The 26,239-nt window shown below is 51.4% G+C and overlaps 1 protein-coding gene across 1 annotated transcript in view; it reads right to left on the bottom strand.

Moving 5' to 3' along the window:
- Positions 1 to 214: 214 nt before the first annotated feature.
- Positions 215 to 26,239, bottom strand: part of Snd1 (staphylococcal nuclease and tudor domain containing 1) — a 421,942-nt gene continuing 395,917 nt past the window's right edge. The window contains exons 17-24 of the mRNA XM_052719698.1: positions 14,755 to 14,943; positions 8,701 to 8,842; positions 5,590 to 5,713; positions 4,676 to 4,745; positions 3,946 to 4,059; positions 1,998 to 2,201; positions 915 to 959; positions 215 to 800 (exon numbers count right to left, since the gene is read on the bottom strand). Of these exons, the coding sequence (XP_052575658.1) occupies positions 735 to 800; positions 915 to 959; positions 1,998 to 2,201; positions 3,946 to 4,059; positions 4,676 to 4,745; positions 5,590 to 5,713; positions 8,701 to 8,842; positions 14,755 to 14,943 (954 nt within the window). The 3' untranslated portion in view covers positions 215 to 734. The remainder of the gene's footprint in view (positions 801 to 914; positions 960 to 1,997; positions 2,202 to 3,945; positions 4,060 to 4,675; positions 4,746 to 5,589; positions 5,714 to 8,700; positions 8,843 to 14,754; positions 14,944 to 26,239) is intronic.

The following is a 26,239-nucleotide window of genomic DNA, read 5'->3' as shown; positions in this document are numbered from 1 at the left end:
CTGCAGGCCATGCTACTCTGAAGCTGAAGCCCTGGAGGACAGCCACATGCACTGAGTCACAGATGGCTGCTTTGCTGCAGGATGGCTGGGGGACCCACCAGGCCTCCCGGCTGCCTACAACTTGCTGAGCAGCCTTGCTTTTAGGGACTGTCACCAGGCTTCCTTCTGGCTGGGGCCAAGAATCCAGTCTTCCGGCTCCACCATGACAGTAAGGTTGCAGACAGCAGGTACTATTTTATTGGGTCTCAAAGCTTTAAATACAGAACAGGCTGGTGAGGGGCAGATGTGGACACACTGGAATTTGAGAACGGACGTATCAGAAGTCACATAATCAACACGTGGACAGAGTTTGGGAAGAAGGGCAGTCTGGGGTGGAGGTGGGTGCCAGCGGATAGCTGCCTTGGGTGTCACGATTATCCCCTTCACTAAGACAAAGTCTTTCATTGTTCTTTCCTGATTTGAAGACAATTAAAAAAAACCCATAAACCCTCAAATAAAAATACAAAATCATCCGAGAGAGACTGTGGATGGCAGCGCCACTGTGATGGTCTGCCCCAGCAAGCCTCGGGCTCCCCACCCCAGCTCCAATGCTGCCCACCACAGGAGGTTTCTGTACACTGAAGCAAAGCTGGACCCAATCTATGCTCCCCAACCAGGTCTGGAGCTGAAAACGGCCTCCTGGCAGAGGGAAAGGATCTGGCATCAGCGGTGCTGGGGGCCAGGCACAGTTCTCCTTAGCGGCTGTAGCCAAACTCATCGGCATCATCAGCTCGGAAGTCTCCATAGCGCCACAGGTTCAGCTGTGAGGAGGGAAACAGAACAACATGGTTCTTCAGGGACCTGTGGCCCAGTGGAAGCCACAGGGCAATACCTCTCAAACTTAGCACCTCCAGGAGCCCCAGGCAAGAACTCACCCTGGCACTCTTGGCTGACTCCTGGGCATTCAGGTATTCTGTGATCTGAAGGACACAAGAAGACAGGGAGTGGTCAAGACGGAGGTGTTCCCGAATGAGCAACGAGGGGCACCTCAACATGCTGCTGCAGATGTGCAGTCAGTGGAGCCCAGCACTCAGCAAACTGCAGGGTGTACAGTCACACCGCTGTCGGGACTGCTCAACTGTGCACTGGCTAGTCCATCTGCCTGGAGGACTCCTCCCTTCGTGTGACTCCACCGCAAGTCTCTGATAATCGAACAGCCCCTTCTTCACGCCCCATCCGCTGACCCCTCTTCCAACTGTGCATCCCACCCCTGATCCTCTCTGGACTAGACTTCTACTTCCCCTTCGCACAACAGTTATTCTCTTGTGACATTGGGTTTGATGTAGTTGTGTTCATTGTCCTTGTCTCAGGCTGGAATGTAAGTTCCACAAAGTAGGGGTAGGTAGGGTCTGTCTGTTCTCATCGTAGATGGTGGGCAAAAGAGTGAACTCACAGAAAGTGTTTATCTTCGTGATGTCGGCAAAAGGAATTTCTAGATATCAGAGCCCTTATGGGTAGCTTCATTAAGACAGCCAACGCCTTTGACCCCAAACCACCGTGGGGACCTGTGGGCTGGAGGAGCCTTGTGACGGAGTCTTTGGAACATTCATGGCTACCACATGGCTATGGGTGGTCCTGGGTAACAGGAGTTGGAGACTCCATGTTAGAGAAAAGGACCGAGAGGGAGGAGGTAGGTTTGGACCCTCCGCATCACCCCTGGCACAGCTCCCGAGCCTGTCGACTGGGGCACATGCAGAGGGAAACTTTCTGCTCTAGTTTGCAGCTGCATTCTCAGCCAAACCCGCAGCCAATTAATTTGTGCTTTAATTAGATTTTTTTTAAACCCCAACAAACCCAAACCCATTATCTTTCCCCAGCAGGACCTGGAGGCTGGTGGATCCCCTGCTTCTGCACTGGCTCTGGGTACAGTCCCCAGTCCCTCATCTGTGGCGCTGCTGATGGTACAGGGTCTGTGCTAAGGGCCTGCGTCCAGGACGGGGTCCTCACAAACCACATACCACTTTCTGGAACTGCTTCTCCTTGCGCGCCTCCACCATGACCAGTCCCTCCTTCACCAGCCCCAGCCCCACGTCGCCTTTGGAATCCGCGAACTGCAGAGTGACGTGGGGGCAGCTGGCACTCAGGTGCTCCACATTGAGCAGGCACTGAGTGTTTTGAATGTCCCGCACCACACTGTCCACAGCATCTGTGCGAGCATCCTCCTGGACAGGGATATAGATAGCCATGTTAGTGAGGGGGATGAATGAAGGCCAACACAGAGCTGCCTGGGTCTTAAGACCTATCTGTCCCTGGACCTCGAGCAGAGTCTGGGACTCGCCCTCTAGGTCTCTGTGAATGACGAACAGGTCCTGGACATGAAGGACCCCTTCCTCTACCCAACTAACTGTACATAAACCATTCTTACCTTCACCTTTTGGACCCCTACCCACCCGCCTTATGTCTCTGAGGGAAAGTGGCCTTCTCTCCCCAAAATTTACCCAGTGACTGTCGCTCAGGCCTCTAAACTTGCAGTCTTGCTCCAGCATGTTGAGCCTACCATCTCTCTCTTGTCTTCACTATAGCAGCATCCTGGGTTCTCGCCACACATCTCCCCATCCTCACAGACGCTCCCCAGCTCAATCTGTGCACTTGCCCACCACATCTTTTGTGATCTGTTTTCCCTTTGGCACATTTTGTGAAAAGTTATGAAGCAAATGGTGATGATTCCTACCTTTCCTCCTGCATTTAGTACCCTGTCCCTGGAGGCAGCACTAGCCAGGCTGCTCACGCACCTTTGCTCTGAGCACCAGGTACCTCCTTGAAGATAAAGCCTCAGCCTACTCGGTGGAACTCCCTGAGGGAGGAGATGCTGCTGACTGGTTCTCTCTTCCTGGAAATTGGGACCACTACAATTCTGAGCACAGGTCCTACTATCCTCCCGTTCCTGCCTCTGGGCTCCTTATCCTCACCTTGTCTGTACCTCCCAAGTCTCTCTCCCCTGCCATAGCTCTCACATTACTCTGCACCATCTCAAATACTCCCATGGTTCCAATGTTCAAATCCATAACTCTAGGTCTAACCTCTCTTCCATACTGGACCCTGTGTAGCACTGTGGAGATCCTCCAAGCTCAAAGTGCTCCTTTCCCTGGACCAACAGTATCAGGAAGTCAGTGGCATCTCAGCTTCCTCTGCCTTGTCCCACCTCTCTGATATTGCCATGTGTTTCTGAGACTCGTCCACCCCCCTCTCCATAACTCCCCAAGTGGCCCTGGTGAGGCTGCCCTTATCTCTAGCTTAGATTGTTAAGACCATTTCCAGCCATTCCTTCCAGTCTATCTCCCACTTACAAAGCTATCAGAAACATATCTGACCATGTCACACTTTGGTCAAAATGCTGTCACTTCCCTCCCTGCCTAAGGTACAGAGCATAAGCTATTGCCAGGACAGACAAGACCACAATATCCAGTCCCTAAATTACCTTTGTCTTCTCCTCTCTTACTGCCCACTACTCCTAGGATTCAGCTGTGGGGACAGAGTCTTTACACCAGTGCACCTAACTCACCAGGTCTACCCTCTGCTTGAGAACTCACTGAGCCGGGCGGTGGTGGCGCACGCCTTTAATCCCAGCACTCGGGAGGCAGAGGCAGGCGGATCTCTGAGTTTGAGCCCAGCCTGGTCTACAGAGTGAGCTACAGGACAGCCAGGGCTGTTAAATAAAGAATCCTTGTCTCGGAAAACAAAAACAAACAAAACCCCCCAAACCCCCAGCTAACTGAATGGCTATCATGCCATCTTGTCTGTGGTACCTTCTCTCAATTCCCAGGGTCAAAGCTAACACTCACAGCTCCCGAGTCCTAGCACAGCAACAGACAATGCAACACACTTCCATCTTCTCCTGACAGGCTCCGAGGGCTGCAGGAGTGGCTGCGTTAGCCCCTCTGAAAGGAGAACAAGGTCTGTACTCACATCTTGGGGCACCTGGATGAAGGCGAAGGCATACTCTGTGGCTTGAGCTGGCAACACACGAGTGCTGAAGGCAGGCGGCAGGGTACCCAGGCGGGTGGATGGCAGGATCTCTCTCTAGAGAGGAAGCACCAGGACATCATCATCACATACGAGGGTAACCTCTGTACCAGGCTGCTGGGAACGTGACTTTGGGCCTCTCCCACTTTTTTGGCTCAGTTCCATTTTGCTAGTCTCCCAGGCTTCTCTAGTTGGCAAAACCAACTGCTGGCTCTCTGCCGAATGGGCTCCCTGTCTAGTACTCCATAGGGTAGGGTGCTCACGTCAGGAAGGCTCCTGACAGTGCTGGGCATGCATGCCTCTGGCTCTGGCCCAGGTAGCTGGAGTCACTCTGGCCTGGCAATACCTCTTTACTGTGTTCTCCCAGGGACCATGGGAGAGCATGGCCCCAGATCTGGACTTTCTGCTAGAAGATCCTCATATCTTATCTTAACCTCAAGAGTGTCAAGTTCCCTAAGATCTATCAGTGTTTGAAGGCCTCTGGCCATATTTCCCTGTACTTCCTAGTAGTTCCGGGGGCCAGGCCTGTTTTACAAAGAGCAGAGGTGCCCAATGTGTATGTCCCATCAGTATGCAGGACTGTCGAGAGGTGAGATGGACTTGACCAAGGGACCTACCAAGTGCCTGATGGTCCCTGCCTTGCTTGCCTTCCACCCTGGTCCCCAGCACTCACATTGCCGTAGTCAATGTAGAAAACATGCACTTTGGCAGGGGACTCCACCTTTTCTACCCGAGCACGGTACCTGCAACAGCATCATGGTCAGAGTTCAGAGGATAGCGCTAGCAACCTGATCTCCCCAGGGACACAGTATTTCCTGCCCAGGGTCACTGGGTGTCACAGAGGCCAGTGTTCAGACTAAGGAGGCCCAGGCTCAGGAGGCTCAGGGAGCTCTGGACAGCATCTACAGGAGTTGGAGTGGGCCTGGGAGCAAGGAGGGAGAAGGGAGCATGTGGAGCAGATTAATGTGTCCTTGGGGCATAAAGCAACAAGAGTAATGACTAGATTGATGTCTGCTGTTTAAGCCCAGCACACTAAACAGCAGCTGTAATTAGCCGGCAGATCTGTCTGGGAGGCTGCAGCAGGGAACACATCCAAGTCACTTCGTCACCCTGGGAAGGCCAGGGGCTCTACCCTTGGTACATCATCCATGAGTGACCTTCTTCCGGCCTGGAAGTTCTGCTGCTCGGATCTGAGACAGCAGAGGTGCAGGGTTGGCTGGCTGGTCTGGGCTCATTGTGGACAAACCTCCAAGTGACTCCTGACATCATCCTTCCTTCAGCGGTGAGGGCTGGAGGGTATCAGCCAGCAGCCTTACTATCCTGTATCCCCAGGAAAGGGGGAGTGGCACCACTTTATCCTAGAATCCCTGGAGGCTGGCTGGATGACAGCACCCGCCCCCCCCCGCCCCCCGCGCCCCCAATGAGGGGGGATACCCTGGAGATCTGGTAGAGGCTGTCACCAACAACCCAGGAGAAAGCAGTTCTGGGTAAAGGCCTGCCATCTAACAGCAGCTTTGCAGGCCTGTGCCCCAGGATACTTTTCCATCCTGCTTAAGCCCTGTCGCCCTGCTGGTCCCTGTGGCTCACCATTCTCCATCTACAAATTTGGCAATGCAGAACTCGCCCCGGCGGGGGGCATAGGAACCCTCGACAGGAGGGTGGCTGGAGATGTCATTGCGCATGTTCTCCATCAGCTTTTCCAGCTGGGTGCCTGTAAGGAAAAGAGGGCAGTGAAACACGGGAGCCTCACTCCTGGGTGAACACAGGGACAGAGGGCACCAAGCACTGGCTACCTCAGCCCATGCAGGGCAGTCCTTTGTGGCTCCCACTCAAGCAGCTTCATGCCAGCCACATTCAAAAGTGAACTGGTGACTTGGTTTTATCTCGGGCCTTGCATGTACACACCCTTCTAATATACTGGCCAGGGAGCAGGAGCCCTGGGGAATGTGGCTGGACCTTCTTAACTCTTTTTCAAGTACTGGGGATGGAATTCAGGGCCTGTGCATCCTAGGGAAGTGTCATACTACTGAGGTACATTTCTTGTGGCTGGGTAGGTCTTGACTGAGGAAGTAGGAAGGAAAAGGGACACTGAGCACAGCTGAGCAGCTTCTAGAATAAGGGCTGGCAGCCTGGACCCCATTCTTAAAAGAAACAGCTCCTGGGCTGGATCTCATGATTAGCAGGAACCACTCTGTCCAATGTCTCCTGGGAGGCAACAGGATGGATCCCTTATAACCACAGACAGGAAAGGACCTCAGAATCAGAGCTTTGAAAGATGTGGGAGGACTGAGTGGGACACAGAAGCTCCACCTATTCAAACAGGCACTCTGGCCCTTGTCACCCTGTAAAATTCCTGTTGAATAGCACTTCCAATGCTGCCAGGTTCTACCTTTTCTCAGCAGGGGGCAGTGCCCCACTTTCCTGCCCAATCTCCCTGGCTGAGGGTCAGCAGCCCTTGATGTTTACCTATAGCTCCTTGGCCAGTTTCAGCAGTACCCGAGGTCTCATCTCCCTTCCCTGGCTCCTTCTCTACCCCTGCTTTGCTAGGCGCCAGTCCCCTGTGGCCTATCCTTTTATGGGTCTTCTGGCCTGCATTCCAGTTCAGTCTCACAGCCTCTTTGCTCTCTTCCACCTCGCAGGTGAGGGCAGGGCTGGAGATGTGCAGTCTAACCGTGGCACCCCTCTTTCCCTTCAGGGCTGAGGCTCCACTGTAACAGGTGCAGAACACATGTTTATTGTGGTTAAACTTGCTACCATCAGCCCTGTTAGTGCCCCGTCTGTGTTTATGTTTCTGCCATTATACTGCGAGCTCCTTCAGGGCACAGACCGTAGCTCACTTGTTTGTTGACTTGCACAGGCCCGGTAGGATTCCCAGTGCATGCAGGGTGCTTACTAATCCAACCATACTGAAATGATCTCTGCATATGCACACATGTCCTCTTCTTGGGCTGCTGTGCACCCACAGTCCTGGCATTCATTCAATTGAGTGGTGAGGCTTCTGGGCTCCTCCAGAGTGTTCCTTGCTCACAGATACCCAAGCTCCAGGGAAGCAGCCTTTACACTGACAGGCATTCCTGAACTCAGTCTACTTGCAATTTATTGGATTTCTGGATTCCAAGGCAACAGAAAGAAACAGGCTCCTGCCTCCTGCCAGCAGCCACAGCCTACTGGAGGTTCTTATATAGGGTCTGATTGGTCACTTGCAGCTAATGTTCTTATCAGACTCTTTGTGAAGATGAACTTTAATAGAAAGGGGACAGGGTGAGAGAATGTGCCTCGAGGAGCCCAAAAAGGTTCAGAGAGGGAGGCTACAGATCCTAGGTCTATTTTCATGGACTTAACAGAGCCACAGAGGCATCCTCTTTGGCAATTACTACTAGGAGCCGGTGACAATATTCTAGGAATATGAGCTTTTCCTAGTCCTTTCTTTCCTATTTCTGCCTCAGACACCATTCTCTCCAAGCATCCTGGCTTTCTAGAGCAGCCAGAGACAACCAGATAGGGTTTCCCATGAGGGAGTCACACGGAAACGTGTACCCTCAAGCTCTGCCTCTGAACACAGTGAGGCCATGTAAGGTGGTGTAAGGTGGTCCACCCTAGTGGGGCCCTCAGGTGAATCTTGTCCCTGGGCAGGGACTATTTAGGGTTCCTCCCCCAGGCTTCCAATGACCATTTTAGCTGTTCCTCTGCTCACTCACAGACCTAATTTCTACTTCGATCCTATGAGGTAAGATTCCTTTTCAGTCTTGAGGCTGGCTGTTTTCTGGGTTCATTGCCAAGGTAATCACTGGGCCACCTTTTACCCTCAGGAGAAGTGAATCCCCAAGGCTTATCAACGTTCATCCCTCCTCCACTTTTTCTCAGCCCAGGAAGAGGAACTGAAGTTTTCCTTAGTGAAATAACACTGTCACAGAAGCAGCTGCCTGGGACATGTCATCAGAGCCAAGTGGCTGAGCCGGGCTGATGGCAGCTCAGAGTAGGTTGGGGAGTAGGACGGAGGAAGCCAGGCAAACACCTTATCCTGCCATTCCTGGGGCTGCCCATATCTGCACATCCCTCTGCTCCCATTGACCCGCCCCAAGAGCAGCATGCAGAGGAGGGAGGTCGGGGAAGTACGAGTGGTGGATATGGCTGCTACCCTGTCCTCTAGAAACCTGAGGTCTCTGTAGAGTCCCTGGCTATCAGGTGGCAGACTGAGGAGAGGAGAGAAGGTCTTTCACAAAGACTGCCAGGGGACAGCTTCCCCTAGAGCCTGCTTGTTGCCATGGAAACTGACCACCACACTTCTATACTAATCTCTATAGGAGAAGAGAGAGAGGGGCAGGCTCCTTTGGTCCTCTTTAAGAAGCAGGGATCCCTGACCACATCAGACAATCTACTCCATGATTCCTGACACACTCAGGCAACAAATCCTCATGCCCAGCCCTGCCAGGGGTGTCTGGGAGTAAAAGCATTACCTAAGAGTCTCAGAGAACCACCCAGATGAGTCTGTAATGTCACCTGTCCTCAGAGGACCTGCTTGGCCCGCCACACCCCCATGTCCACTCCAGGGCTCACTTGTGGGTTTCTGAGGTAATCCTTAGGGGCAGTAGCAGTTGTAAGTTGCTTGGGAGAGAGTCCGGAACCCTCGGGCCCACAGTCTGGGGGGGGGGCTGGACCACGCTGGGATCTGTGAGGCAGCAGCACACAGGCACTTACCAGTCTCCACGTCCTGCACGTAGAAGTGCAGGTCGTCGGTGATCTCAGTCACAAAGACGGGCTTGTAGCTGGCGGAGCGCTCCTTCTCCTCCAGCACAGGCAGTAGTTCCTCCACAGGCTGCTCCTCATAGTGGGCCCAGACCTGCAAGTGCGGCAGTGAGGACAGGGTGGCTGAGAAGGACATCAGTGAGGACACCAACCAGGGGTCTGGGTAAATGGGGCCACTTGGAGGGCTGATGCTGAGCAGGAGAGGCGGAGTCTCTGGAGATTTGGTGTAGAGGGTCTGATTCTGGTAGGAATTAGAAGAACTGGAAGCTTATTAAAAGCAGGCTCCAGGATCTCACCCCAGGCTTATTAAATTAGAATCTAAAAAGCTAGGGGGAGAGGCAAACCAAAATCAAACCAAGTTTCAGGTGATCCATGCATAGTGGAGCGTGAGGATCCCACCAATGAGCTGCCTTGGCTTTGGGCTGCTTGCTTAGTCCCTCTAGTTTCAAATCTCCATCTCCCTTCCCAGAGTGCTCTGCAAGGTCGTCCCTGTTCCTGAGGCACACCAAGCTGTAGCTGGGAGAGGGGGACATGTCTCTGTGCAGAACTGCATCTCCTCTGCTCTGAGCCCCTCACCTCCAGCAGGTTGCTCTGACCTCAGCTCAGAGGCTCGGCCACCCCTCTCCACCCTTCCCTCTCTTCCTTCCTTCCCCAAGCCCTGTGCCAGAGCTGCAGCAGCTCAGAAGCTGATTCGACGTGACAGCGCGTCAAGTCCAATCCTGCGGCCAGGAGATTAGCCAAGTAGTGAGGCCTGTCAGAGCATGGGAGGGAAGTGGCTCTCCAGCTGAGCAGCAGGAAGCGGACGGGGAGTCAGGGGACGGGACCACACATGGCATCATGAAGACACGTACAGAGGAAAAAGAATGGTTCAAGTATTAGCCAGAAACCTGCTTGCTCACTAGTGCCATGCACCTAAACATTCTCCCAAGTATCAATTCATTTGAGCCTCTCAAATAACCTTCTGAATGGGTATCATGTTAATTCCTCTTTTGCTAATGGGGAAACTGAGGTACACAGGTCTGCAGTCAGAAATAGGTCCTTGGCACTGGTTGGGTGTCCTGGAAGCAATAGGCAGCACAGGGCCATGGAAAAGCTGAGAAGGCATGGGTTTATCAAGCCTTTATCTTGGGTTTGACTTTAACAGCCACCTCCAGGTCTACCTCCTTTGATTAGAACATTAACATACAGTCACTGATATTCTCAGCTAATGAGCAGATTCTTGGGGCCCCTGGAAGGAGCTGAAAGGCAGGCATGCTGCAATTATGGAACCTCCTTGGGTCACCCCTCAAGCCTACACTTCTGTCTTTCCATCAAAAGAAGGAGCAGAGAATGTGGGCTTCCTGATTTAGGGGATGCCAGTGGAGTGGCTACGGCCACCTAGCCTAAGTTTCCCGCCACACTACACAAAGGAATGCTTTGCACAGTAGCGCTTGTGGGGTGCACTCTGTGGCTGCCTCCAGCTGCCGTCATCTCTCCATCACTCCTACCACTGCTCTCCTTCCAGCACCCAGAGACTTAGGACATACACCAGCCCCAGCCCTGGCTGGCCAGGAGAAGCAGGCGGTGGAACGCTAATGCACAGCCCTGTCTCCCCTAAGGGTTCACAGGCCCATGTGCCTCTAGCTAGTCAAGCTCCCCATGAGAGGACTTTGGCGGATAGTCAAATGTTTTCAAATAAGGCTTTGGGCTCTTTTCCTAGGCTTCTCTGGCTGGAAGGTGTCTACTCAGCCAGTCGTTCTTATCGACTGGGCTCCTAGGCCCTCTAGAGCCCTTGGAACTCCACAGATCAATAGGACTTACACTGCCTCTAAGACAAGCCTGTCATCACTGCCTTAAAGAGGCTGGAGCCACTGCCAGCCACCTTTCTGACCTTCTGCCAGCACCCATGCTTCTCCCCTCCCCCTCTCAGCACCCCAGCACTTCAGCTGTCTGCAGCAGCCCTTTCCTCCCTCGCCTGCTCTGCCCAGCTTCTCCAGCTGCTTCCTTTCCTAGCTTTCCTCCTGGGGAAGAGACAGGCCTCTGTGCTAGCCGACAGAGAGGATCCTGGGTCTGGGAGACATTCAGAGACCCATCCTACCCCAGCCTGCTTCCTGGGCTGTGGCTGTTGGGGAGGGTGCTCCTCAGCTGTGTTGATGAATCTGGAGCAGACTGACAGGGTGAGAGCAGAAACTGCTAATGAGTCCTCAAGAAGAGCCTCGGGCGACAGCATCAGGTTCCCTCCCTGGGGAGAGGGGGCGGAGCTTTGTTCATCACAGGCTCAGGTGGGCAGCAAGCTGAGGTCACCAATGATGCAAACCAAAGCCTGACAGATGCCCCCTGCCCCAGGTCAGAGAGCTCACCTGGCTGGAGGACAAGAGAGGTCACACTGCCTCCGGAGCCGAGGAGACAGTGAAAGCAAGGTGCCTACCTATGGAATGGCAGGTGCCAGAGGCTGTGAAGAAGCATCCCAGGGTAGAAGAGGTAGCTGCTCCTCAGGAAAGGAAGCTGGATTCTAAGAGAGGCTTCAACTCTTTGGACATGGCTCCTTGGAAAGTGAAGCCATGAAGGCTCCTTGCTTCTCTTTGGGGAGAGGGGGCAGCACAGCTACTCCTTGGGACTTGGCAGCCAGTAGTCCTAGGCAAGGTGGTAAATGCCAAGTCTCTTTTTTGGTGTGATGGAGCCTGTCTTCTGGGATGGGAATGGTCCTCACCCTTAGACCAAGGTCTTACCTCTGTTGGCTGATAATGCCTTTGTGCAGCGCTACCTCAGGAGGAAAGACAGACACACCGGCAAGGCCCCTGCTGGACAGATGCTACCTGCCCACAGCCTTCGTAAGCCTCTGAGCTCACAGCTCTGCTATGCTCTTGTTTGGGGGAATCTTTGTGGATGCTCCTCTTCCTGGACTCATGGGAAGGTGACTAGGAAAATTCAAAGACCTCTTCTAGAAGGAGCAGTAACTGTGTACACAGACACTCAGAGTTAAGGCTTCACTCCCAGGCTCTTGACAGAGGGAGGAGCTGGGAAAAGACCCCTATGGACAAGATGTTATCCAGGGAAATGTGAGTCTGGACTCAGCAGCAGGGCCCAGGCAGACGAGGAGCCTGTTAGAGTTAGTCTCCCCTGATCCTGGGCCATTTCGGAGTATTAATGTGGAGATGTCTTCCTGAGCTCTGATGGTGGTAGGGTTTATGGCCAGGCTGAAGAATGGTGTATTTTCTTTTTCAAAGCTAGGATTGTGCTGGATCTGTCTTAGGGCAAGACACTGCTGTGCGGCTTCACAGCTCTGGCTATAGACTGCGCCTCTTCCCTGCTCTGCTCCTGCTCCAGGCTGTTCTGCAAAGCCAGTTTCTCATCTTCTCAGGTTCCTTCTACATCGGCGGCTTTTGAGGGTTCCCTGTTGCTGCAGCTACCATGAGGGAAGGAGCCTATTGTGCTGGGCACAGGAATAGACCAGAATGAGTCAGGAGCAGGGGCTCTCTCTTCCTGGTTTCTGCACCCCTGGTCCTTTCTCTTCTTTGTGTTTCTTCCCAGGGAACCCCAGCCTCTCTTCCTGCCAGGGGAGAAAACTGTGCACAGGGAATCCACTGGCTGGAGTCTCTCCGATCTAAATCCTATTCACTATCCCTGCTCACTAGGCTCCAGGGGTGTGACTGGCATGGGGCCAGGGTGGCAGAGGCCTTCACACGCACCACAGGGAGGCCAAGCTCAATAAAAACTAATCAATGGTCAATCCAGCCCGGTTCAAGGCCCTGCTGGGATGAGAAAGAGGGAGGGAGAAGGAGAGAGGGAGAGGGACAGAAGAAGAAAGGGAGAGAGAGAGAGAAAGTGTGTGTGAGGTATCTGCCGCCTGTGACTCCCTCCTTGTTCCCTCCCAGAACCCCTAAGTGCAGAGGAAGGGGAGGGTCTTATGGGGCACAGGGAAGAATAAAACCCTGCAGGGAGGCAGCGGAGTTCTCCAGCCAGACTGAGCTTCTGATCCTAGTGTGTACTGAACAGACTCTTGAAGAGGCAGCTTCGAGGCTTCAGCAGCATCAGGTTCCTCCAGACAGACACACTCACTAATGCACGCATGTACAGTCACACTGTCCAATTCTGCACACACCTGGTCTCACATAGTCTCTCAGTATTCCCTTTCCTGGTTTAGCCTGTACGTATAAACGTTTACACACTGTAAAGGAACCAGAACCCTTTATTCCTCAGTAACACACGTAGCCCTCAGGAGGTCACAAGTGGGAAGAGTTGGGTACACCCGAGATACTCAGGTTCCTGTTGCCCAGCTGGCTTCCCAACTCCTTCATCAGCTGCCAACTCTGAGGGTCACTAACAGGTTCTGCAGACAAAGCTCTTCCTGAGAACCAGCTCCACTGGGAGGTGGAGAACCAGGCTGGTTCCTCTGGATTACAGTGGACTGGGATTGCAGGAGAGGGATCCACGGGGAAGGCGGCCCAGTATAGAGTTTTGTGTGCTGCATTTTAATTAGAATGGAATAAAAATGTGCAGCTCATGTAAGTAATTAATCACTGGTAATTACTCCTTAGCATCATCAAGTGGCACCAACAGAATGACAACTTGGATTCTTTCAGACAAGTCTACTGTGCGGTAAATAAGGACGCCTCGTGCTGTACCTGGCAGGGAATCCAGCCAGCCCCCTCAGGCCAGGTACCACTCCCTGTCCTTACCCAAGTCCTTCCCGGGCCTCTACTGTGAGTGGACAGACCTGAGAAGGCAGCTTCTGGGCTCCAGTAAGTTTTCATGTGCTGAGTGCTAGAGGACTGTGCCATAGGCATAGATGCCGCCTTTATTTCACACTGATGCCAATCTGGCCCTCTATGCATCTATTCTGGGACAGTTCAACCTTGTAACAGGAAATCCACTGTGCCTCCAGTCCCCTGCCTCAGACAGATGACACAGGGGTGGCAGTCTAAATTCAGCTGTCATAAAGAGTGTGACTCTCCTTTCCTGTGGAAGCCAAGGCTGTCTGTTTCCCTGCCCGCTCTCAGGAGATGGGGTTTCAAGTGACCAGGAACTGCAGCAAGGAGGAAGGGAACCTCCTCGGATGCCCTGAAGCTCCTCTAGACTGCAGACAGTCTCCTGTGCCCAGCCTGGGTCTCTGGGCCACTTCCTTATGGAGTCTGTCCACTTGTGTCCCCTGCCACCAAAGTGTGTGACACCTGCCCCAATTCCTAGAGGATGACTAGAGACCGATCCCTAGGTCCAGAACTGAAGGAGGAAGGAGGCCCTGAGCCAGGCGGCAGGCTGCTTTGGCATGAGGAAGACTACGGTGCGTCAGGGGTGCAAAGCCCCCAACTCCTATTGGCAGGTGTCTTGGCTTTGGGAAGTGGATTTCAAGCCAGATGGCCACCCTATGGGGAAGGGAACATTTATTCTTGGAACAATTTATAGTTTAGCATGGCTGTCCCACGAAACCCTCTTCAAGCTCAGAGGAGCCCTGACAGATTGGTGGCTGGCTGATTTATCCCATTATTAGGCAGGCTATAAGTCAATGGAGACAGGCTAGTGTGGGAGGGGGTCAGCCCAGCTCCCACCCCTAAGCCACAGAGTTCCTTAATAGTCAATTTGTTTCCAAAAGCTGCTTTGGACCCACCCCCCTTGTCTCCTCAATGCAGTATCTGCAGAGAGAGAGGCTGTAAATCTGCTGTTCGAAGGGCTTCCATGCATCTCCCTGGGCTGCTTCCCTGCAGGGCAGTAGGAAGGAAATTCAGAGGTGGGCTGCCCAGTCCCTTGGTGGGCACTGACAGAGAAGGGCAGGCTGACCCCAGGCTCTTCACCGGTGGTGTCCTGGTCATTTCTTCTACTGCTCCAAGGTCATCTCCAATATCCTGCTATAGGCCTGGGACACCACTGGGAATCTTGCAGGCTGATGGCCCTGGCCCAGTGCAGGTCTGTAGCAGGCTTATGACCCGAGGTGCCTACGCTGACACCTTATCCTTGGCTCTGGTGTGTGGGAAGGAGGAAGTGAGAAAAAGCACATACTAAGAAATGACTAGCACACGCCACACTCAGTACCTTCTCTTTCCTCTGCTTGGCGGCCTCCTCAGCAGACAGGAGGGGCTTGTAGTAGGCACTGCGCTCGGCAGTGAAGTGGACCTTGGAAAGCGCTTGTTCCACCAGCAGGACAGACAGGTTAGCCCCGTCCATGTGCAGCCAGCCGATGAAGTTGCCAGCCTTATCCATGCTCTCGACTTCTACTTCCACCTGGGGACAAAAGATACGTGTGTCAACTTGTGGATGCAGGTCTGCATGTGTAAGGGTTGGGAGTGGCACCAAGGCTCTCAGCCTCAGTCACTCCTATATTCATTCTATGTAGCAGAAGCAGGTAGAACCGGAAGTCCAGAGTGAACGTATTGTCAACATGGGTACAGTGATGCCAAGGACCCCAATGCCTCAGCCCCACGGAAGTTGTGAAACCTTCCCCAAGTGAGGCTCCGAGGGATGACAGAGCCTTCCCTGAGTGTGAGTGAGTGTGAATGCTGACAGTGTGCAGAAAATCTCCACTGTAGCTTTCTCCCCGACCCGTGTTTATAGCCTGAAGACTGCTCCTACTGAGATGGGCTAAACCTGTCTCCTTGTTCAGCTTATGTAAAAATCCTGCCTTCTTGTTTATCTCTATGTAATAGCCCCGCCTCCCTATTCAAGTGTATACAATTAAACACACTGCGCTTTGGCCTCTCCATTAGAGAGCACAGGCCACCTGATCCCAGCTTTTCTGTGTCGTGTGTTTGTCTTTTTTCATGTCCCCGCTGCCCTGCTTCAGTCAATCCCTGCAGCTGTGCAGAGCACAGCCTTCTAGATTCACCAGTCTGCTTTCTTTCCCCCCTTCCTTTCGGCAGGGAGCTAGCTACTGGGGTGCACTTGACTCACCTTGGCTGAAGGAGGCCCTCCGCTTAGCTGTGCATGTGTGTAGGAGTGAGGTGAGAAGCAGGCTGAAGATGGTGCACCCCACCCTTACCCACCAGAGCTCTTGTGGGGAAGACAGGCAGGCTGAGGAGCAAGGCAGTCCCTGGGGAAAGGGAGACTGCATTCTTCCAGGAAGAACTGAAAGGATTAATGTTTAATGGAGGTAATTAAAGAGGCTTCCAGAAAGCGAAGGGAGAGAAAGAGGACAGGTAAGGACGGAGGGTGTGGGTGGAGCTGCAGTAGCACACAGGACGGTCTGGGGGAGGAGGGCAACTCCAGAGGTCATCCCTCAAAAGGGAAAGTAGATAGGTGGGGTCATTACCACAAGCCCAGACACTGCAGCAGAGTTTCATGGAGGGCTCTATTCCCAGGACCCCAGGGCTGGCACAGACTCTGTTCTTCCAGGTGGATGGCTCAGGGTTGTGTCTTTTGGGGAGGTTGACCTGACCCTACCTCAGAAAAGCAATGGTGCACAATAAATTTCTTCCTTGATTCTCTCTCGACCCCCATTCTTTCTCTGCTAAAGGGGCCTATAAAAGCCTTTGCTGCTAAATGTAAAACTTGTATTAATTTAAATGGCTTCAAGCTCGATTAAGCAATAAAATGAATGTCTAAATACCTAGGAATTCTCAAAGCCTGAGCTGGTGCCAGTGCAGAGGGCTAAAAGGAATGAGAGTGGGTAGTTGGGAAATGTCCGGTGATACTACTCTCCCAAAGCAGAAAGAGGTGGCTGGGTTAGGAGGGGCAGAGACAAGGTAACAGAGATAACGGTAAAGGGGCGGGTCAGGGAGGCAGGGCCCTGACTTGATCCTAGTTTTTCACCACTCTTTTGCTCCTTGGGCCCATTCCTAAAGAGTGGAAACACCAGTTGAAACTGCCCCAGCAGGGCAACTCACCCTCCCCCCCCCGGATTCTCACAGCTTGTTTCAGGAGCAGTCCCTCCTCCTGCTTCTCTGCTTTCTGCTGAGGTAATGGTGGCCCCCTCCACCATACAGACTTAGGACCCTGGAGCTCTTCAGCAGAGCTACATGTAGTGGGAAGAATCAGCACTTAGTGCCCGGTAGGTGCTGAAACAGACTTCTTGCTCTGAGTCTAGCAAGCGGTGCTTAAGAGTTCCATGCTCTGATCCACCTCTCAACAGTCCAGGGCTTGAGTGCAAACTTGAGTGCCCTGCAGGAGAGGACTGGGGAGCTGAAGGGGCCATAAGGCCTGCAGGAACCGGAGAAAAACTGATGGGCATGACGTCACTGTGGAAGACCACCTTTCTTTTGCCTTAATTTGCCAAGTTTTACCAAACAGGCTAAGGCCAAGAAGCAGTAGGTCCCAGGGGAACTCGGGGGTGGCAGTGGGAAGAACAGACGGGCTTGTTGCCTTGTGTTTGGAAGCTCAGGGGACATGTGCCCAGCCAAAAGCAAGCGGTGCTGGTTCAGTTCCCAGCCAACATGGAGTCCAAGCCCACACCAGCTTCCTCCTTCTCTGACCTGTCATGTTACAGAGTTTTAGTAGCCAAGTGTTTCCCCCGCTAAAACAGAGAATGTCCCCCTTCCCTCCACATGACCACACAGCACCCCTCCAGGCTTGGCAGGCTCCTAGGCAGCTTGCAGTGGGCCACTGTGGTTTTCTGCAGCGGGCTGGGTTGTTGGCACTGATGTAAGAAGCTCAGAGATGGGTTGCTGAGGCAACCAGGCAGGAACAATCTCTCTCATCCTACACAGTGCCATGCTCAGACCTCACTACACATGGCAAACCCCAAACTGACACCAAGTTCTCTGAAGCCAGAATCTAGATGCTTTCTCCAGGGCTTGCCAGGGAGAACCACAGCTAGCGGATATACCTGGGGCCAATCTATCAAGGAGCAGTGGGTTCTCCCTGGCAAGCAAGCCCAGACCTCACACGTATCCAGCTTCTTTCTGCCTGCAATCGATGTGCTAACTTGGGCTTGACAAGTCCCTAGGCCCCGGCGAAAGAAATCTTTGGCCTTGGGCAGTGTGCTGCCACAGGTTCCATCTGGGGTTGTCGAAGGAGATAAAGCTGTCGCTGGTAGGGCTCAGCTTCCTCTTTCATTACAACTGCCAACAACATAGTAATTTCTCAATCAAACAAAGGCTCTCAGGGGAAGGTGTCTGGGCTACTGTTTTTGCAGGCTCCCAAGTTACTTGGCTCCTGTCTCTGCAGTCAAGTTCCATGCTATAGCTCTACTTTCCTGGATATAGGTGCTGGAAGTCTGTGACTCTTTTCTGGCACGGAGAATTGAGGGCCTCAAGGGCAGAGGTTAAGCAGGGAGCTCCCAGAGTGGAATGCATGAGCAGTCTTCTCTACTTCTCTCCTTTAGACTGACTGCCAGCAATCTGTGGTAGAACTGTAATGGTATGAGGATCTATACCTGCACAAATTCTAGTTCTGTTTACCTCCAGGACTCAAACTTGTGACATTCCCTCCTCACCTCTCCAAAAAACGAGCCAAGGATGGCTGTGTTTATTTATGGTTACAGCTACTTGGAATATTTAGAAGGCTGAGTCAGGAGGATCACTTGAGCCCAGGAGTTCAAGGTCTAGCATAGGCAACACAGGTAGTCGTGTAAAACAGACATGCTCACAGAGAGAAGGAAAGAGATTACATAGATACAGACTTCTTGTTGTTGTTGTTTTGAGGCAGGGTCTCATAAAGCCCAGGCTGGCCTCAAATTCACTTAGTTGCTGGAGATAACCTTGAATTCATGATCCTCCTGCCTCTATCTTCCAAGTGCTGGGATTACAGGAGTGTGCCACTATGCCTGGCTTTATTCTTTCTACTTAATAGTGCCAGGAACCAGTCTAGGGCTATGTGCATGCTAGGCACTTCCTCTACCACTGAGCTACAGCCTCAGCCCACACACTCCATTCTTGTTATCCATGACAGTGTTATAAAGTGACCATGAAGACTGAATTAAAAAATACTGAACCATTATTCCTAGAGGGAATAAAAGGTTTGGGGGGCTGGAGAGATGGCTCAGCGGTTAAGAGCACTGGCTGCTCTTCCAGGGGACCCAGGTTCAATTCCCAGCACACACATAGCAGCTCACAACTGTCTGTAACTCCAGTTCTAGGTATCCGACACCTTCACACCAATGCACATAAAGTAAAGTTAAATGCTTTCTTTAAAAATAGTTTTTAAAAAAGGTTTAGGAATCTGGGAGTCTCTTATTACCTGTTTGTCACATATCTAACCTTGGTCTAAATGTGTTTCTGTTTAAAGACACCTTATTTAATACGTATCACTGATTCGTTTACACTGAGCTCTCAGCACCTTAAGAGGTCAGGCCTGAATGATAGTTATGTAACATGTATTTTTTTCTTTAAGGTATAGTCCAGCTTTTTTGACGTACTCTTGCTTGGGACCATTTTCTACAACAAAAATCACTAAGAAAAAGCACTGTTCCCCACAAAACTCAAGACACTAAACAGATTACCAAGAGAACAATGATTTATACTCTGAGAGCTAAAACAAGAAGGCGGCAGAGTTATCTAGGCATACCTCACGGTCCACACCTTAATCCTAGCACTTGAGAGATGGAGGCAGGCAGATCTCTGAGTTCTAGGCCACCCTAGTCTGCACAGAGAGGTCCAGGCCAGCTAGGGCTACATAGTGAGACCCCCATCTAAAAATAAAGTAAAGCCCCAAAGTGCTAGGCATTGTGGTCTATGCCTATAATGCTAGCACTGGGGGGGGGGGGGGGTGCAGGTAGGAGGACCAGGAGTTCAAGGTTACCCTCATGCACATGGCAAGTTTGAGGCCACCTCCGGCTTAATGAGATCCTATGTCAAAAAGAAGGCGGCAGTATTGCCTTGTTCGACCTGAGCTGGGAATGTGCCTGCCAAGTAACTCAAGCTTCTTGCCACTCTGCATGTTTACAAATGACTGCAAAAGCACCAGAATTGATCTTGGGGTTAGTGAGCATGCTTGCAAACACAAAACCTGCAAATGATGAGGACTGACTACATATAGATCTCTGTAGGGAGAGCTGTTCCTTACAAGTTGCCTCAAATTACAGACAGTAGCTACTGGAGATTTATTCTTGTGAAATATACAAGAAACTTCCTCATGCCCAACTGGCGATTGCAAGCATTAACCGAGATCTTATCCATGGAGTGCTGTGTAAACTGCAAAAAGCTATCTGATATAGTCTCTTCAGCGTCTTGGAGTGTTTCTGAAGTGATTTGGACTCAACAGTTTCTGTGGGAAGACTCCTACAATGAAGGTGACATCCAGGAATTCAGATCTTAGGTGATGACCATGGACTGCCACACTCTGGGAATTGGCATCTGCTGTTTACACATGTGGGTGGTCATGGTCTCGGAGGTACTTCAGGGGTCTGTGTATGTTTATATAACAGCAGACAGATGCTGGCTCTTCAGTCTCCTGTTGGGTGTATGACAGAGTTGAGACCTAGGGGACATGGTTCTGGGGGGAGGCCAGTACTTCCTGACAGACTCTAAGGGGCTTGGGGTAGCTATTTAAGGCAGAGGTGGGCAGCTAGCTGAAGATAGATGTGACCATCAGGAGTCAAAAGACACTTCCAGGTTGGCTTACTTGCTGTTCCATCAGCGCCTCTAGGCCTCTGCCCTGGACGCTGGTGGAGTGACTGTGGGTTTGTGGCTGCTGGACACCTGAGCTAGACCAGCCTCAGTGAACTGTGTTCCGCTTGGCTTCAACATTACCTTCTCTGGCACCACTTGCAAAAGGCCACCTATGAATATGTGGGGAAATCACTTTGCTTCTTCTGGCTCTTAGGGAGCTAAGTGTAGAATAGAGGTTGAGAACGTAGACTGCAGAGACAAGTGGCCCGAGTTCAAATTCACCCACTACCTCCTTGCACTTTGGTGAACCACTGAACCTCCCTGGACCTTTAAAACAAACAAACAAAAATGACAACAACAAACTTTGAGAGAAACTTGGGATTTTGGCAGGACCTGCCCTAGGTCATAATCAGAATTTATTACAATTAAATGAGTCAATATAAATATGTTAGGTACACAAACAGTGTCAGTATATAAATGTTTCCTCATGACCACTATCACCATCATTTTCTCTGCTACCTGGCAGGAGCTCTTATTTCATGCTCAGATGTCTTCATTCTGTAACTACAAAGTCAGTTCCACCAGGGAATGAAGCTTTTTTGATACTCAAAATCTTCCCAGAGCCTGGAAATACCTACTACTTGGGTTGTGAGGGACTAGAAACTACATGGATTTGGGAATCTGAAGGACTGTGGGTTAACCCTTCACATTAGCTGTGAATTTTGGGGCAGGCCAAACAACCTCTTCAAGATTTGTTCCGTAAACTATCAGACAAGGAGTGGGGATCTGTGCACTCAGTGGAGGAACATGAAAATGATTCTTCTCCCATCAGCTAATGAATGCCAAGAGCTCACGGGCAGGCTCTGCATCTCTGGGTCTGTTCCATACAGAAGCTTCCTGCTTGGTCAAGCTATGCCCTGAACTCTGCACACTTGGGGATCAATCCCTGCTGAGTGAGTTCTGTCATCCTCTGCCAAAAACATTCTGTGTTTCTTACACTGGAGGTCCTTATGAAAGAGTGAAGGTAAGCCAAATGGGGTTGACAGGAAGTACTCAGGTATGGGTGAGCTCCCAAATCCACCTCGACAGACAGATGCCTGTCTGCTCTGTGTGTGTGTGTGTGTGTGTGTGTGTGTGTGTGTGTGTGTGTGTGTGTGTGTTTTCTCACCACCAAGCTAAAGAGGTGAGAGCTGAGAGTCAACCATGCCCAGGGAGATAAAATGCTAGACACTCTGGACCTGGCCTGTTTGTGGGCTGGGGCAGCCAGAGGGACCTTCTGCCTCACAGTGGGACACACCCTTCCTGCTCCCAAGCACATTAATGTGCCACTAATGAAATTGTTCTGGCTTATTTACCAAATTAATAAAACGGCACAGGCTGTTAATCTGCATGTCTCCTAATTACTGAGGAAGAGCTCCTGGTGCCCAGGCAACGCGTACACCTCAGTGCCCACCCAGCTGGGCTGTGGGCTCTTCCTTTCTGGCTGAGGCTGGGTAAGGAAGGCAAGAAGTGGGAGGAGGGGGAGGAGGAGGAGGAGGACTGGAAGCGACCACTAGTGCTATGGCTTGGAGCAGAGGAGGATGGTGGTGGCCAGTAGTTTGTGTCATTTCCACAGCCTCTCTCGCAGTGGCCTCTGCGCCCTCAATTCCAGAAATACATACTCAGTTTCTGTCTCCGCCTCCAAATTGTCCCCCTTTCCCCTCTTGTCTGGATTCTGTCCAGCTCCTTAACACAGGAACTACTTCAATCAGACAGGCAGTGGGGCTGAGTCATTCTCCCGCTCTAAGCCTGGGGTGCGGTGCAGGCTGGGGAGCCACTTGGGGTTTGCCAAGGGTGTGGAGGAAGGGAGAGGAGGAAAAGCCAGGCAAGGCTGATAGTTTCATAAATGCTAACACCTTCTGGCCTTTCTAGCCATTTAGCTTCCAGATTCTGAAATCTCGCCTTGATATGAATGCGAGAGCCTGCAAGCACTCTTGGGTTCAGGTGGGAGAGATTTTAAAATGCTCAGGTATTCAACCACAGAGGAAGCTCTGAGCTCAGCTTGCTCTGGGGGGGTTGATGTGTGTCCTAAGTTCTGTGGCAGATGCTGACCTGGATGCCTAGTGGTACTAAAGGGCAAAGGTGTATAGCTACATCCTCCTCCTGAAGCTCTTCCAGGGTCCCAGTGCAGGGAGGATGTAGGAAAGAAGAAAGCATGCACTGGAAGTTGCCTCTGTTGAGTAAGGTAGCCAGGGTACCAAGGGCTAAAGAAATGAGGTAGATCAGGGAAAAGCAGCAAGGGGAGCCCATGTTCCAGGCAATGAATGCAGGCAGCCAAAGGAGACAGTTCACATGGGCTTTACTGGGTATGGGCAGGGACCACACACATATACGCCAGCCTTTCCTGGAGGATGGAGAACAGTAGCCTCTTCCCCAGGCCACCAGCAGAGCCTCTGCACAATGCCTAAGGCAGCACAGAAAAATGACTGGAGCCTACAGAATGCTTGGAACACAGCCCCGGGGTGCCCCAGCTCCAGCCCCAAGGCACCTAGAAAGGAAGGAACACTGACTGTACATGGTTGTGCGCAGCTGCAGGTTTCTCCAGAAGGTGGACCAAGAACCCTTAGGGGTGGAAATCTCCATCACTCCCATGTGGGCCACTCCCTCAAGTCATCAGTGACAGGCAGACAACCAACAAGGACCAGAGAAATCCTACTGGCTGGTACATCATACCTGCTTTGGGCTCAGTACTCCTCCAGTAAAGTGAAAGTTGAACCAGCTTCTGGTTCTCTTTCTGAGGTTCTCCTTGGGTTTCCTGAGACTGTGGTAAGGGAGCACACACGGAAGGCAGGGAGTGTCAAGAGAAGAAAAGCAATGGGTTACATGAGAAAGAAGGGCAGGTGGGGGAGCCTTGCTTGCTAATCATGTCCCAGAGGGGAAATGATGGAAAGGAAGCGGCTAAGTGGAAAGACTGACTGAATAAGAATGTGAGCTCTGGGACACTCCAGTCTCATCCTCCATGGCTTGGCAGTACCCTTTACAAGTAGCCTAGAATGGGCATGGTAGCACGTACATGTAATCTCAAAACTTTGGAGGTTGAGACGGGAGGATCATGAGTCTAGCTTGGTTTACACAATGAGATCTTGTCTCAACACAATCACCGTCATCATCAAACCAACCAACCAAGCAAACAAACCAACAGTGGGACCTGGTGGAAGGGCATTAGGTCATAGGGATATCACCTTTGGAAGGACCAGCTTGTTATGAAGAGCAGGCCCAGTCCCTCCCCACTTCTTCTGTCTTCTGTTTGTGTCATATACTGTATTTCTCTCACAAGTACTCCAGATACAATGCCACCTACACCATGGCGCCAGTGCTGGTGACAATGCATCTTCTCGGGCTTTCCAAATTGTGAGCCCAAATAAACTCATTAAAAAACAAAACAAAACAATAACAAAACCCAAACTACCCAGTATCATTTACTCTGTTATAGCAAGACTAGACAGTCAAAGACTCCAACCCACTCACTCTGTCCAGCCTTTTGTGAGAATGTGAGTAGAATTCCAGGGCAACCAGAGCATGACTGAAATCCTTTTATGACACGGAGAGGGAGCCATGCTATGGAGCTGGGTTTTCCACTGTCCCTGATGCTGCATGAAAGCTGTAGTGTGCTGCCACGGCCAGAGTGTGAACTCGAAGAGACACTTCACCTTAATATAGTAGCAGTTTAACACGGCCAACTTAAGGCCTCCCCTTGCGGCCACACACATACCAACTTCTTTCAGAGATGATGAACATTAACACAATGCAATTAATAATTCAATGCTCTGGGAGCTGGGAGGCTAGGCCTACGAAAGGCCTCCTGGGTCTCATTACTGTCAGCGCAATGCAGTGGGGAGTGGGCATGCTAGAGGCAGGCAGCAACAAGCTCTTTCATGAGCTGCTGGCACAGGGTGGCTCTGTCCCCACCTCCTTGGGATGCCTTTTCACCTCTACACCACATGATCTTTCATGTCCAACCCAAATTGATAACTGCTTTTCCAAACAATCTCTTTTCTGACATCTTAGCACTGAGCTATGCCAATGCACTAGGGATGCCCAGAAGTCCAGCCAGGGTGGCACAAGAGCAGGAGGGGCCAAGGAGCTCCTGGAAATGCAGGGAAAGCCTGGGCAGCAAGTGAGCTGGCTGGGCTGGAAGGGCTTCCTTTTCTTCTACCTCCAGGGTAGGGGGTAGGACGACGACGACGAGGGTGGTAACACACTTTTGGTCCTGCCTGAGGCAGAGAGGCAGAAGCCAAGGCGATCAGCATCGTTGGAGTCTGCTGGGAAATGCAGACCTGCTGACTCCAGGCCTTTGCAAGCGGTAACACAGTTTACAAACTGACGCAATCTGTTCCTTTGGTGCAGACAATAAGGAAAGCAGACTGTTCATCTTCCCAGGAAAACCCCAGGCTGGAGGCCGGAGGGAGAGTTAACTCTCTCTTCCCCAAGCTTCATGCAGACCTGGGAAGTGCTTGTACTGTTCCTCACTGAGCAAGAGGCAGGCTTTGAGATCTTTTGAATGGCCCTGACCCTTCTGGTGCTTGCTACCTAACATGGTGAGTGGTCCTAGCCAAAAGGAGGTGTGAAGACCGCTTTCCATCTGGTGCCTCCAGACAACACTTTCTCCAAAGACCTTGGCTTGGGCCAGGAGGCCTTTGAGGGGTCTTATCCCAAGCCCAGCCAGTGTATTCTCTGGCTTCAAAGCTATACCTGCCTGGAGGGACAGAGCCAGGCTTCAGCCTATTTTTGTAGTAGGAAAATCAATTTGTGTATGATCTATGGAGCAACTGCCTGAGGTTAGCAAATCTCTCGGGTGGACTATAAGTAACTAAATGTTCTATCAGGTCACGTTCAAATGGCAGTTTTCCATTGCAGACCCCAATTCTCAAACTCCTTTACCTGAAATACTGTGGGCAACGTCACTGTGAGGACCTAAACTCTGCTATTAAGAACCACTTAGATTGGCATCCATGGTTATTTCTCTCCCTTCCATCCATTTTGGAGGGACAAAGAAATCAACCAGGCACTAGATTATACCTTCTTTCTGCTTCCATCAGTTATCTTCTACACTGCCTTTCTGACTGCTTTCCCCATCCCCTTTGCCTACTAAATCTTACCTATCTTAGGAAACCTGGCCTGGCCACCTTCTTCTCCCCATCCAAAGAGCTTTCTGCACATGCCCACTCCCTTCCCTTCCAGTTTCCCCATCCAATGCAGTCACTTCCTATGGTCACTATTTCCACTTGTCACTATTACTTCAAAAGGTCACTGAAGACCTCTTAATTGCCATTTTAATAATTTCTTTGTAGACTTCATCATTTCTGACCTTTCAAATGATCTGACCAAGCTAAGCAACCCCTATCATTTTGAAACTTTGTGTTTTTAGGTCTCTGATTCTCAATCTTGGCTTTTTCTCCATGCTTTTTCTTGATCTCAGCTGAGAATTCTTCCTCAACAGCATAACCTTTGAATATGGATATTCCCAGAGTGCAACTTAAGCTGTGGACAGTTCTTATATTCTACTACTCCAAGTGGCCAGAATACCTGCAACCTAGGCCTCACTACAGAATCCAACCCCACCAGGTAGGATCAATGGAATGAGTCCAGCCTTCAACCTCTCACCTTTACTGGGAAGTCCACTCCTCCCACCCGTCAGCAAGGCACTCATCTTGGGCTCCGTGCACCGTCATAAATGACCCTGCTCACACTGACTCTACTTACTGGGATTCTACCTCCCTTTAATCACTCTTACTGCCCCACTCTTTAGGTTGGGTCTTGGCTGTAGGTAACACCCCCCTCACTGCTGTCCTCATTAGCCCTCTATGTTCTCACAGAATGTGGCTTATGCCAAGAAATGTAGCACAAGGGTTAGACGCAGTTCTAGAGCCAGATTACCTGTTTCAAATCTGTTTTTACTGACTAGCGACATGACTGTACATAAGTTATTAATCATCATGGGCTTAGAACATCCTCTATGCCAAGTGAGCATAATGAGGGAGTCCCACCGCAAAGGGCCT

This window comes from Peromyscus californicus, unplaced genomic scaffold (genome assembly GCF_007827085.1).
Source record: "Peromyscus californicus insignis strain IS unplaced genomic scaffold, ASM782708v3 Scaffold_6__1_contigs__length_162567912, whole genome shotgun sequence".
Taxonomy (NCBI): Eukaryota; Metazoa; Chordata; class Mammalia; order Rodentia; family Cricetidae; genus Peromyscus; species Peromyscus californicus.
This window is presented reverse-complemented; position numbering and strand designations above follow the sequence as displayed.